Here is a 13,741-nt window from a genome sequence, read left to right as displayed (position 1 = left end):
TGTGAAAAACACCTTGAGGATTGATTCTAAACAACGTTTGCCATGTTTTCAGTCGATATTATGGAGTTAATTTGGAAAAAAGTTCGCGTTTTGAGGACTGAATTTTCGTTTTTTTTTGGTAGCCAAATGTGATGTGCAAAACGGAGCTATTTCTAATACACAAAGAATCTTTTTGGGAAAAACTGAGCATCTGCTATCTAACTGAGAGTCTCCTCATTGAAAACATCCGAAGTTCTTCAAAGGTAAATGATTTTATTTGAAGGCTTTTATGTTTTTGTTGAAATCTTGCGTGCTGGATGCTAACGCTAATGCTAACGCTAAACGCTACGCTAGCTAGCCACTTTTACACAAATGATTGTTTTCCTATGGTTGAGAAGCATATTTTGAAAATCTGAGATGACAGTGTTGTTTACAAAAGGCTAAGCTTGAGAGATGGCATATTTATTTCATTTGCGATTTTCATGAATAGTTAGCGTTGCGTTATGGTAATGAGCTTAGGTCTGTAAATAGAATCCCGGATCCGGGTTTGGTAGACAGCAGGTTAAAGAAGTCTCAAGGTATTGCTTGCCTGAGGTAGAATAGCTGTAGAAAACACAATATATACCAAGAGAGTTTTCATCTATAATATTCGTAGCTGTCTATTTACCACCACAAACCGATGCTGGCACTAAGACCGCACTCAACGAGCTGTGTAAGGCCATAAGCAAACAAGAATATGCTCATCCAGAGGCGGCACTCCTAGTATCTGGGGACTTTAATGCAGGCAAACTTAAATCTGTTTTACCTCATTTTTACCAGCATGTCACATGTGCAACCAGAGGGAAAAAACTCTAGACCACCTTTACTCCACACACAGAGAAACATACTAAGCTCTCCTTCGCCCTCCATTTGGCAAATCTGACCATAATTCTATCCTCCTGATTCCTGCTTATAAGCAAAAACTAAACCAGGAAGTACAAGTGACTCGCTCAATACGGAAGTGGTCAGATGACGCGGATGCTACGCTACAGGACTGTTTTGCTAGCACAGACTGGAAAATGTTCCGGGAATTATCCAATGGCATTGAGGAATATGCCACCTCAATCACCGGCTTCTTCAATAATTGCATCGACATTGTCATCCCCACGGTGACGTACATTTCCCAACCAGAAGCCATGGATTACAGGAAACATCCAAATGCTAGAGCTGCCCTCAGACGAACCATAAATAGGCAAAGTGTCAATACAAGACTAAGATTGAACCCTACTACACCGGCTCTGACGTTCGTTGGATGTAGCAGGGCTTGAAAAATATTACAGACTACAAAGGCAAACCCAGCCGCGAGCTGCCCAGTGATGCAAGCCTACCAGATGAGCTAAATGCCTTTCATGCTCGCTTTGAGGCAATCATCACTGAAGCATGCATGAGAGCACCGGGTCTTCCGGACGACTGTGTGATCACGCTCCCTGTAGCCGATGTGAGCAAGACCTTTAAACAGGTCAAAATTCACAAAGCCGCGGGGCCAGACATATTACCAGGACATGTACTCAAAGCATACGCGGACCAACAGGCAAGTGTCTTCACTGACATTTTCAACCTCTCCCTGATTAAGTCTGTAATACCAACATGTTTCAAACAGACTACCATAGTCCCTGTACCCAAGAAAGTGAAGGTAAACCTGTCTAAATGATTCCCGCCCCGTAGCACTCACGTCGGTAGCCATGAAATGCTTTGAAAGGCTGGTCAAGGCTCACATCAACACCATCATCCCGGAAACCCTAGACCCACTCCAATTAGCATACCGCCCCAACAGATCCACAGATGACGCAATCTCAATCGCACTCCACACTGCCCTTTCACACCTGGACAAAAATAACACCTATGTGAGAATGCTGTTCATTGACTATAGCCCAGCGTTCACCATAGTGCACACAAAGCTCATCACTAAGCTAAGGACCCTGGTGCTAAACACCTCCCTCTACAACTGGATTCTGGACTTTCTGACAGGCCACCCCCAGGTGGTAAGGTTAGGCAACAACACATCTGCCACACTGATCCTCAACACTGCGGCCCCTCAGGGGTGTGTACTTAGTCCCCTCCTGTAATCCCTGTTCACCCAAGACTGCATGTCCAAGCACAACTCCAACACCATCATTAAGTTAGCTGACCACAATGATGAGACAGCCTATAGGGCAGAGGTCAGAGACCTGGCAGTGTGGTGTCAGGACAACAACCTGTCCCTCAATGTGAGCAAGACTAAGGAGCTGATTGTGGATCATAGGAAATGGAGGGCCAAACAGGCCCCCATTAACATTGACGGGGCTGAAGTGGAGCGAGAGTTTCAAGTTCCTTGGTGTCCACATCACCAACAAACTAGCATGGTCCAAACACGCCATGATAGTTGTGAAGAGGGCACGACAATACCTTTTCCACCTCAGGAGACTGAAAAGATTTGGCATGGGTCCCCAAATGTTCACTAAGTTATACAGCTGCACTATCAAGAGCATCCTGACCAGTTCCATCAACGTCTGGTATGGTAACTGCTCGGCATCCTGTCCAATACAGAGCGTAGTGCGTAGGGCCCAGTACATCACTGGGGTCCAGTGCTAGGCAGTGTCAGAGGAAGGCCTCAAAAATTGTCTCCAGTCACCCAAGTCATAGACTGTTCTCTCTGCTACCACACGGCAAGGGGTGCCGGGGCGCCAAGTCTAGGACCAAAAAGCTTCTTAACAGCTTCTACACACAAGCCATGAGACTGCTGAACAATTCATCAAATGGCCACCCGGACTATTTACATTGACCCCCCTTTGTTTTCACACTGCTGCTACTCGCTGTTTATTATCTATGCATAGTCACTTTACAAATGACCATGACTAACCTGTACCCTGTACCCTGTGTATATCCTCATTATTGTTACGTACATTTCTTGCGTTAATTTTTGATTTTATTTTTATAGGTTTTTTTCACTTTAGTTTATTTTGTAAATATTTTCTTGACTATTTTTTTCAACTGCATTGTTGGTTAAGGGCTTGGAACTAAGCATTTCATGGTAAGGTCTACTACACCACTTGTATTCGGAGTATGTGACAAATACAATTTGATTTGATTAATCTAGTGGTGGATTTAAGAAGTGGATTTAAGAAGTGACATCAATAAATGGATCATAGCTTTCACCTGGATTCACCTGGTCTGTCTATGTCATGGAAAGAGCAGGTGTTCTTAATGTTTTGTACACTCAGTGTATATTGTCAATTGGTTAAATTGGAGCCGGAGTATATGTGGAGGTCCGTTTGGCCATGGCCGTTCAGGCCAGCAGCACTGTCATATTATCTTCACTACCAGAGCCATACATACATGTTTATGTAAATATACAGTTGAAGTCGGAAGTTTACCTTAGCCAGATACATTTAAACTCAGTTTTTCACAATTCCTGACATTTAATCCTAGTAAAAGTTCCCTGTCTGAGGTCAGTTAGGATCACCACTTTATTTTAAGAATGTGAAATGTCAGAATAATAGTAGAGAGAATGTTTTATTTCAGCTTTTATTTCTTTCATCACATTCCCAGTGAGGCAGAAGTTTACATACACTCAATTAGTATTTGGTAGCATTGCCTTTAAATTGTTTAACTTGGGTCAAACGTTTTGGGTAGCCTTCCAGAGGCTTCCCACAATAAGTTAGGTGAATTTTGGCCCATTCCTCCTGACAGAGGTGGTGTAACTGAGTCAGGTTTGTAGGCCTCCTGGCTCTCACACGCTTTTTCAGTTCAGCCCACAAATGTTCTATAGGATTGAGGTCAGGGCTTTGTGATGGCCACTCCAATACCTTGACTTTAAGCCATTTTTCCACATCTCTGGAAGTATACTTGGAGTCATTGTCCATTTGGAAGACTCATTTGCGACCAAGCTTTAACTTCCTGACTGATGTTTTGAGATGTTGCTTCAATATATCCACAAAAGTATCCTGCCTCGTGATGCCATCTATTTTGTGAAGTGCACCAATCCCTCATGCAGAAAAGCACCCCCACAACATGATTCTGCCACCCCCATGCTTCATGGTTGGGTTGGTGTTCTTCGGCTTGCAAGCCTCCCCCTTTTTCCTCCAAACATAACAATGGTCATTATGGCCAGACCAGAGGACAATAAAAAAAAATAAAAAAAGATCTTTGTCCCCATGTTCAGTTGCAAGCCGTAGTCTGGTATTTTAATGGTGCTTTTGGAGCAGTGGCTTCTTCCTTGCTGAGCGGCCTTTCAGGTTATGTCAATATAGGACTCGTTTTACTGTGGATATAGATACATTTGTACCTGATTCCTCCAGCATCTTCGCACGGTCCTTTGCTGTTGTTCTGGGATTGATTTGCACTTTCCGCATCAAAGTATGTTAATCTCTAGGAGACAGAACGCGTCTCCTTACTGAGCGGTATGACGGCCATGTGGTCCCATGGTGTTTATACTTGTGTGCTATTGTTTGTACAGATGAACGTGGTACCTTCAGGTGTTTGGAAGTAGCTCCCAAGGATGAACGAGACTTGTCGAGGTCTCAAATTGTTTTTCTGAGGTCCTGGCTGATTTCTTTTGATTTTCCTATGATGTCAAGCAAAGAGGCACTGAGCTTGAAGGTATGCCTTGAAATACATCCACAGGTACACCTCCAATCAGAGGCTTCTAAAGCCATGACATCATCTTCTGGAATTTTCCAAGCTGTTTAAAGGCACAGTCACCTTAGTGTATGTAAACTTCTGACCCACTGGAATTGTGATATATATGATATTGTGATGTCTGTAAACAATTGTTGGAAAAATTACAGGCACAAAGTAGATGCCCAACCCAACTTGCCAAAACTACTATAGTTTGTTTACAAAAAATGTGTGGAGTGGTTGAAAAACGAGTTTTAATGACTCCAGCCTAAGTGAATGTAAACCTCAACTTCAACTGTACATCCACTATGTGCATTAACAAACCATATTACAACCTGCCGTGACCCTATGGGCTTCCCACTTCCAGTACCTCAGTAATTCCTTCAGCATTCACCTAAGCATATACAGCCACTTAATTTGACTGCTGTGTGTGTACCTCCTGGATAGGTTGGTGTTCATGCAGCATGAATGCTCATTTGGACCAAATGTTGAATAATTCCGTTAGCAACGAAAAGCTGACACAAGCTCACTGACAACAGTACTCTGTTTACTGGGCTTTAACAGAACGCAGAGCTATGTGTCTATCTGGAAAAACAACAGAGAAAAAGTAGGCTACAACCGTGAGGAGAAAATAAAAGTAGAGATGTGAGAGAGGAGACGAGATGAAACACAGTATACTGAATAGGTGCATTCAATATACATATTCAATATACACATTCAACATACATACAGAGCATTTGTTAAGTATTCAGACCCCTTGACCTTTTCCACATTTTGTCACGTTATTACACCTTATTCTAAAATGGATTAAATAGTTTCCTTCCTTCATCAACATACACACGACACCCCATGAATACTAAGGAAAAATGGGTTATTTTTTTTTGCAAATGCATAAAAGAATACAAACGGAAATATCACATTTACATAAGTATTTAGACCCTTTACTCAGTACTTTGTTGAAGCACCTTTGGCAGCAATTACAGCCTTGAGTCTTCTTGGGTATAACGCTACAAGCTTGGCACACCTGTATTTGAGTTTCTCCCATTCTTCTCTGCAGATCCTCTCAAGCTCGGTCAGGTTGGATGGGGAGTGTCGCTGCACAGCTATTTTCAGGTCTCTCCAGAGATGTGCGAATGGGTTCCAAGTCCGGGCTCTGGCTGGGCAACTCATGGACATTCAGAAACTTGTCCCGAAGCCACTCCTGCGTTGTCTTGGCTGTGTACTTAGGGTCGGTGTATATACTGATACTCCCTGGTACTCCCAAAGGGGAACCTTTGCCCCAAGTCTGAGGTCCTGAGCGCTCTAACAGGTTTTCATCAAGGATCTCTCTGTACTTTGCTCCATTCATCCTTCCTTTGACGATCAATGGAAACAGGATGCACCTGAGCTCAATTTCGAGTCTCATAGCAAAGGATCTGAATACTTTTTTTTGTAATACATTTGTCAAAAAACCTGTTTTCGCTTTATCATTATGGGGTATTGTGTGTAGATTGATGAGGAAATGTTTGTATTAAATCCATTTTAAAATAAGGCTGTAATGTAACAAAATGTGGAAAAAGTCAATGGGTCTGAATACATTCCGAATGCACTGTATACAATATTCATATACATGTGGTGTTGGTATTTTCTTTCCAGCATACAGCTATATGCTAGAGTGCTAAAGTAAGGAAACACACTGTAACAGAGACAATCAGAGATTCAGCACCACGTCACAGTGGACAGCATCTACAACTTGAGCTACTGTCACAGTGGACAACAGTGGATCACCAAAGTAACCTAGACTACAGTGTCACAATAGGTTATTGGGCTATATTCCTGGCACAACCAACTGCATAGCAGCATTGGTCTGCTTCTTTAAATGAAGTCTTGGCTGGCCAACATCTGTAATAAAGTGGAGCAGCCAGAACCAGAGGCCACCCAAAGAAAAACAACACACTTTCTCGCAGCGAAAAGAACAAGGGATAGTAACTAGGGATGTGACAAATGTGACCATTTTAAACAGGTTTTCTGTTAAATAATTTTTTTGAAATCATTAAGTTCCACCTGGCACCATCTAATTTAACTTCTCAAAGTATTTCCATGCAGGACCTCAGAGTCCCCCCGGGCAGAGAAAAAAGTAACCGAAAAGGGTTGGGACATATTGGGCTAGGATATTCTACATGCAACAGACTGAAGACTGAACACACACTCACATCCTTTGCAAAGAGAAAGAGCAGTCGAGCCAGTGCGAAGGAGAGAGAGGACGGGGGAGGGAGAAAGAATGTGTGCACATTCACATACACTACACTACATACACACACACACACACACACACACACACATACCGACACAACACAAACACACATTCATACACATTACACACACACATACAAAACCCACACGCATACCGACACAACACAAACACACATTCAAACACATTACACACACACACACACACACACACACACACACACACAAGTACACTCCTATTGTTCTGCTTCTACTTTGTTTTTAATTAGACTCTTATTACTCCTGATGTCTAGTTACTTTATCCTGCCTTCATGTACATACTTACCTAAAATACCTTGAACCCCTGCACATTGATCTGGTACTGGTACTCCCTGTATTGATCTGGTACTCCCTGGTACTCCCTGTATATACTGGTACTCCCTGGTGCTCCCTGTATATACTGGTACTCCCTGTATTGATCTGGTACTCCCTGGTACTCCCTGTATATACTGGTACTCTCTGTATTGATCTGGTACTCCCTGTATATACTGGTACTCCCTGTTTTGATCTGGTACTCCCTGTTTTGATCTGGTACTCCCTGGTACTCCCAGTATATACTGGTACTCCCTGTATATACTGGTACTCCCTGTTTTGATCTGGTACTCCCTGGTACTCCCTGCTCCATTCTTGTGTGCTTTATTTTATTACTCTTGTGTTACTAGTTAATTAGTAATGTTATTTTTAAACTCAGCATTATTGGGAAGGGCTCATAAGCAAGCATTTCACTCTAAAGTCTACAGAAGTTGTATTTGGTGCATGTGACAAATAACATTTGATTTGATTTGTTAATCTTTATGTTGCAAAGTCTTATCTTGCATGCCTCGCAAATTCACCAAAGTAGCCTAAAGTTTGCCTCTTCCTTACAGGTTTATATATTTATTTTCCTAACATTAAGGATCTCAATTTTGTTTAATACATATTAACATTCACACTCCTAATAGTAACATATCACTGATAGAGTGAAGGGGCTAAGAGACAGATCACTGATAGAGTGAAGGGAATAAGAGACAGATCACTGATAGAGTGAAGGGCCTAAGAGACAGATCACTGATAGAGTGAAGGGCCTAAGAGACAGATCACTGATAGAGTGAAGGGGATAAGAGACAGATCACTGATAGAGTGAAGGGCCTAAGAGACAGATCACTAATAGAGTGAAGGGCCTAAGAGACAGATCACTGATAGAGTGAAGGGCCTAAGAGACAGATCACTGATAGAGTGAACGGCCTAAGAGACAGATCACTAATAGAGTGAACGGCCTAAGAGACAGATCACTAATAGAGTGAAGGGTCTAAGAGACAGATCACTAATAGAGTGAAGGGCCTAAGAGACAGATCACTGATAGTCTCTTCACTCTAAGAGACAGATCACTGATAGAGTGAAGGGCCTAAGAGACAGATCACTAATAGAGTGAAGGGTCTAAGAGACAGATCACTAATAGAGTGAAGGGCCTAAGAGACAGATCACTGATAGTCTCTTCACTCTAAGAGACAGATCACTAATAGAGGGAAGGGCCTAAGAGACAGATCACTAATAGAGTGAAGGGAATAAGAGACAGATCACTGATAGAGTGAAGGGCCTAAGAGACAGATCACTAATAGAGTGAAGGGCCTAAGAGACAGATCACTGGTAGAGTGAAGAGCCTAAGAGACAGATCACTAATAGAGTGAAGGGCCTAAGAGACAGATCACTAATAGAGTGAAGGGCCTAAGAGACAGACACTGTTAGAGTGAAGGTCCTAAGAGACAGATCGCTGATAGAGTGAAGAGCCTAAGAGACAGATCACTAATAGAGTGAACGGCCTAAGAGACAGATCACTAATAGAGTGAAGGGCCTAAGAGACAGATCACTGATAGAGTGAGGGGCCTAAGAAACAGATCACTAATAGAGTGAAGGGCCTAAGAGACAGATCACTGATAGAGTGAAGGGCCTACGAGACAGATCACTAATAGAGTGAAGGGAATAAGAGACAGATCACTAATAGAGTGAAGGGCCTAATAGACAGATCACTGATAGAGTGAATGGAATAAGAGACAGATCACTAATAGAGTGAAGGGAATAAGAGACAGATCACTAAGAGAGTGAAGGGAATAAGAGACAGATCACTAATAGAGTGAAGGGCCTAAGAGACAGATCACTAATAGAGTGAACGGCCTAAGAGACAGATCACTAACAGAGTGAAGGGCCTAAGAGACAGATCACTAATAGAGTGAAGGGCCTAAGAGACAGATCACTGATAGTCTCTTCACTCTAAGAGACAGATCACTAATAGAGTGAAGGGCCTAAGATACAGATCTCTAATAGAGTGAAGGGAATAAGAGACAGATCACTGATAGAGTGAAGGGAATAAGAGACAGATCACTAATAGAGTGAAGGGCCTAAGAGACAGATCACTGATAGAGTGAAGAGCCTAAGAGACAGATCACTAATAGAGTGAAGGGCCTAAGAGACAGATCACTAATAGAGTGAAGGGCCTCAGAGACAGACACTGATAGAGTGAAGGGCCTAAGAGACAGATCACTAATAGAGTGAAGGGCCTAAGAGACAGATCACTGATAGAGTGAAGGGCCTAAGAGACAGATCACTGATAGAGTGAAGGGCCTAAGAGACAGATCACTAATAGAGTGAAGGGGATAAGAGACAGATCACTAATAGAGTGAAGGGCCTAAGAGACAGATCACTGATAGAGTGAAGGGCCTAAGAGACAGATCACTAATAGAGTGAAGGGCCTAAGAGACAGATCACTAATAGAGTGAAGGGCCTAAGAGACAGATCACTAATAGAGTGAACGGCCTAAGAGACAGATCACTAATAGAGTGAAGGGCCTAAGAGACAGATCACTAATAGAGTGAAGGGCCTAAAAGACAGATCACTAATAGAGTGAAGGGCCTAAGAGACAGATCACTGATAGTCTCTTCACTCTAAGAGACAGATCACTAATAGAGTGAAGGGCCTAAGAAACAGATCACTGATAGAGTGAAGGGCCTAAGAGACAGATCACTAATAGAGTGAAGGGAATAAGAGACAGATCACTGATAGAGTGAAGGGAATAAGAGACAGATCACTAATAGAGTGAAGGGCCTAAGAGACAGATCACTGATAGAGTGAAGAGCCTAAGAGACAGATCACTAATAGAGTGAACGGCCTAAGAGACAGATCACTAATAGAGTGAAGGGCCTAAGAGACAGATCACTGATAGAGTGAAGGGCCTAAGAGACAGATCACTGATAGAGTGAAGGGCCTAAGAGACAGATCACTGATAGAGTGAAGGGCCTAAGAGACAGATCACTAATAGAGTGAAGGGAATAAGAGACAGATCACTAATAGAGTGAAGGGAATAAGAGACAGATCACTAATAGAGTGAAGGGAATAAGAGACAGATCACTAATAGAGTGAAGGGAATAAGAGACAGATCACTAATAGAGTGAAGGGCCTACGAGACAGATCACTCTGAGGTCCCAGACACACCCATCTGTAGAGCAGCACCCCCTCTCCCTGAAGACAGGCGATAAACCTTCACCTACACATCCCCAAGAGATGCACCCACAACACCCGACAGGCTTTAAACCCTCCATCCCCGTTCCCAAAGCTATCCACATCTCAAGTATTGACTGGACCATTAAACAGGGGTTTAACTGGCAGCCTGCAAGGACATTGGAGATGGTCTGTTGGGGATGACCAAGCTGTGAACTCCCGACTGCCATTGTCCCCCAACCAGGGCACAGATTTGCTGTAATGTCATCATACTATTTGACAGGAATTTACTGTTGAGCTAAATAATGTAATATTTCATGGGCAATGATGTACATTATTGGCTAGTTGGATGACATCAAATCAAGATCAAATCTTATTCTGAGGAATAATCACCAAAAAGACGGGAGAAGTGTGACAAATCTTAAAGCTTCCCGTGATTAATAGACTGTAATAGCACGACAACAACTTTGAACACAAAGGGACAATTCCCTGGGGCTATCTCTAGCTTGACTATACAGTAATATGGGAAGTGGTAGGACGATATTAGTTTAGCTGCAAGACATACACCACTGTACTCTATTCAAAACTGTTACAATTAAGTGTTTTGTAACACAAAACTAGTGGCAACTGAGCTGCCACCAATGCGAAGGAGATGAAACCTTAACTTTGCTGTGGTACTGAAACACACCATCCTGAGACGTTTTTGAAACCATGCAGAATTAGATCCCTCCTCTTTTGGTGTCGTTTCCTCTTTGTATAGCTTCTAAACACTGTTATGGTGTTTCACCTCCTGTCTAGTGAAGAATTAGATCCCTTCTTCTGGAATATTTTGATGTTTAACACTGATTTATGTATCTGGTCACTTGCCAGTTTAACACATTTTGGCAGGCATTGTTGAGCTCAGGGCTCAATTCACCAGCAGTAACGAGAGGTTTTACATAACAAATGGCAGGATACTGTAATTATCTCTACCATTTAAAGTTGGGAATGTAGGAATGGGTGGTCTGACGGTTTTGATATCCGTTCATCATGATTGATTGAGCCTCATGGCACAACGACCTGCTTAATACTCATATGGAAGTATACGTTTCTCTCGTCAAACATGCAAACAACGTAGCGTAAAATACTCATTAAGTCTGAGCATTTTTTAAACACACACGACACTTTCAAAACAGAGCAGGATAGGAGATTAGAACCAGACTTCCAATGAGTTAAATCATTCAATGTCCTCTGTCTTTGGTTGTCCTCATAAAAGACACTGACATTTGGAGCAACATATTACGTTGGATTTGTTCTTACATTTTTGGGGTCAAATGAAATTAACAAAACATTGAAATGACTTGCATTCATTTATATTAATTATATGTTGCTGTTTTTTTGTTCACCCCATAATTCACCCCATAATATATTTTTTTTACAGTGCGGCTGTCTGGTTGAGTGTGTAAAATTACAATGACATTCCATTTGAAGTTGGAGGTTGAATTCCCACTTCCACCTGTCCCACTTCTACCTGTCCCACTTTCACTCCTTACCTGTTTCCCTCTTGTTTCTAATCTGTCTAAATAAATAAATAAATCACTGAAAAGAATGAAGGTGGAAAAAACCTATTCTCCATCGGCCCTTATCATCAATCAATATTCTGGCTATAAACCATTTGCATTTCTAAACCACTTGACAATATGAGAGACAGTCTGCAAAAAAAAAAAAAAAAAAAATGTGTGTGTTTTGAATAACCCCTTTGGGTGTTATTCAGAGTACTTCTATTCTGTTTTTAAAAAGACTTTCTGTGTATCAGAACACGTAGACGTTGGGTTTACGTTCAAACACCACATCTCAGTTTAGGTACACTAATTTTCAGGGTTTCGTTACACAATCACTGTGTTTTGACTCTGTCTATTTTTACAGTGTAGTTGATGTCCCCCCCCTTGTTTTGTAACATCATCACCGTCCTGCTCTGACAGCTGATTTTAAAAACACAGGCTGTTCAGCGCCCAATGAGTCCATGAACACGACGTCTGTATGCTCTAGGAAGACAGATGGCCAATCGTTATCTCCTCTCTATTCTGCCTTGTAGTACAAAATGACTTCCACCCGACCCTGTTGAAGTAACCCTAGAAATACAATCTCATTGTAGTTCTGTTGAAGTAACACACTGAAGAACACCGACACGGATGAAATCTAGGACGTGCCTATAAAACATTCACACAGTACACGGGGTATGCTGAGTTGGAGTTCTGAATTTTTCAAGCGCAAAATGCATTTGTTTTGCTGACATAGAACTGAAGTGACAGCCATGGAAAAAAGGATGAACTGGAACGGACCTCTCCTCTCCCTAGTCTGTTCAAGCATTCATTCATTCATTCATCTCAACTACTAGACCAGAGGGTCTGTTCCACCACAACCTGTTGTGGTCAAATGTTAAGACAATGAAGTAAATAAATAAAGAATTTAGGTGAAGCACTGTCCTGACAAAGGGAAGATAAATCCACAGCAAGAGGAGGTGAGTGCTACGCAATACTACAGTATGTGCTGTGTTCAAGTGGAAATCTAATCCATAGTGACTGTCTGAGTTAGCCTGGAATTTAACTGTTCATCCTGTTACGTTTGGGGAAACGACAGTGAAGCGGAACGTATCGGTTTGGATTTCAGGCTATGCTTGGGGATGAACTCAAATCGCCTTACAACCCAAAAAGACTGACAGACAGAACTGGACAGTGTACTGCATGGGAGTGACTCTGAGCACAACTCTGAGGACGTTACAGTAGTTCAGGAGGGGAGCAGACAGCGCTTCAACCAACATGAGACGAGGTGCAGCCAAAAAACAATCTTTCAGCACAGTAGCGTAGTATTCCTTATTTCAGCATTAACAGAACACAGATTTCTCATTAAGTAGGTTCATGAGGAATCTTTCTGAAAACTATGCCAGAATTGGCTGTTCTGAAAGCCATTATTTTCTGGGTCAAACAAAACTCTAAATGCTAAATGGAGTAAACTACCCTAAATTCCCATAAAAGAGACCCATGCTTATGGAGCTTGTCGGGCCCACATTCATAAATGCTTTCAGACAGACCTCCCATCCAGTTTCAAAAGACACATAATCATCACAAATTCTTCACACTGAAAAGGAATCTTCCAAGTCCAGGAAGGAACGTTTGAATCCCACATCCCAGACCTTCTTTTCCAATGCATTTTATGGAGGAGGCAAGGAGAGAGGACACAAGCAATCGAGGAGAGATGAATTGAGAAAGACTATGTTTCCTTACCTCGATGAGGAAGTCTCCGTTGCGAAGCCCCGCCCGCCACGCAACCCCGCCCTCGTCCACAGACTCCAAGTACTGCAAGGCGGGGAAGGCAGGGGTGGGAGTAAACTCCTCGATAGGCGTGTCCG

At 42.3% G+C, this 13,741-nt stretch overlaps 1 protein-coding gene across 1 annotated transcript in view; it reads right to left on the bottom strand.

Annotated features, from left to right (window-relative positions):
* Positions 1–13,741, bottom strand: part of LOC139416507 (SH3 and multiple ankyrin repeat domains protein 2-like) — a 131,232-nt gene that overhangs the window by 47,267 nt on the left and 70,224 nt on the right. The window contains exon 15 of the mRNA XM_071165193.1: positions 13,617–13,741. Coding sequence (XP_071021294.1) covers positions 13,617–13,741 — 125 coding nt within the window. The remainder of the gene's footprint in view (positions 1–13,616) is intronic.

This window comes from Oncorhynchus clarkii, chromosome 1 (assembly GCF_045791955.1).
Source record: "Oncorhynchus clarkii lewisi isolate Uvic-CL-2024 chromosome 1, UVic_Ocla_1.0, whole genome shotgun sequence".
Classification (NCBI taxonomy): Eukaryota; Metazoa; Chordata; class Actinopteri; order Salmoniformes; family Salmonidae; genus Oncorhynchus; species Oncorhynchus clarkii.
The sequence above is the reverse complement of the archived record's forward strand: the minus strand, read 5'-3'. Positions and strand labels throughout refer to the sequence as shown.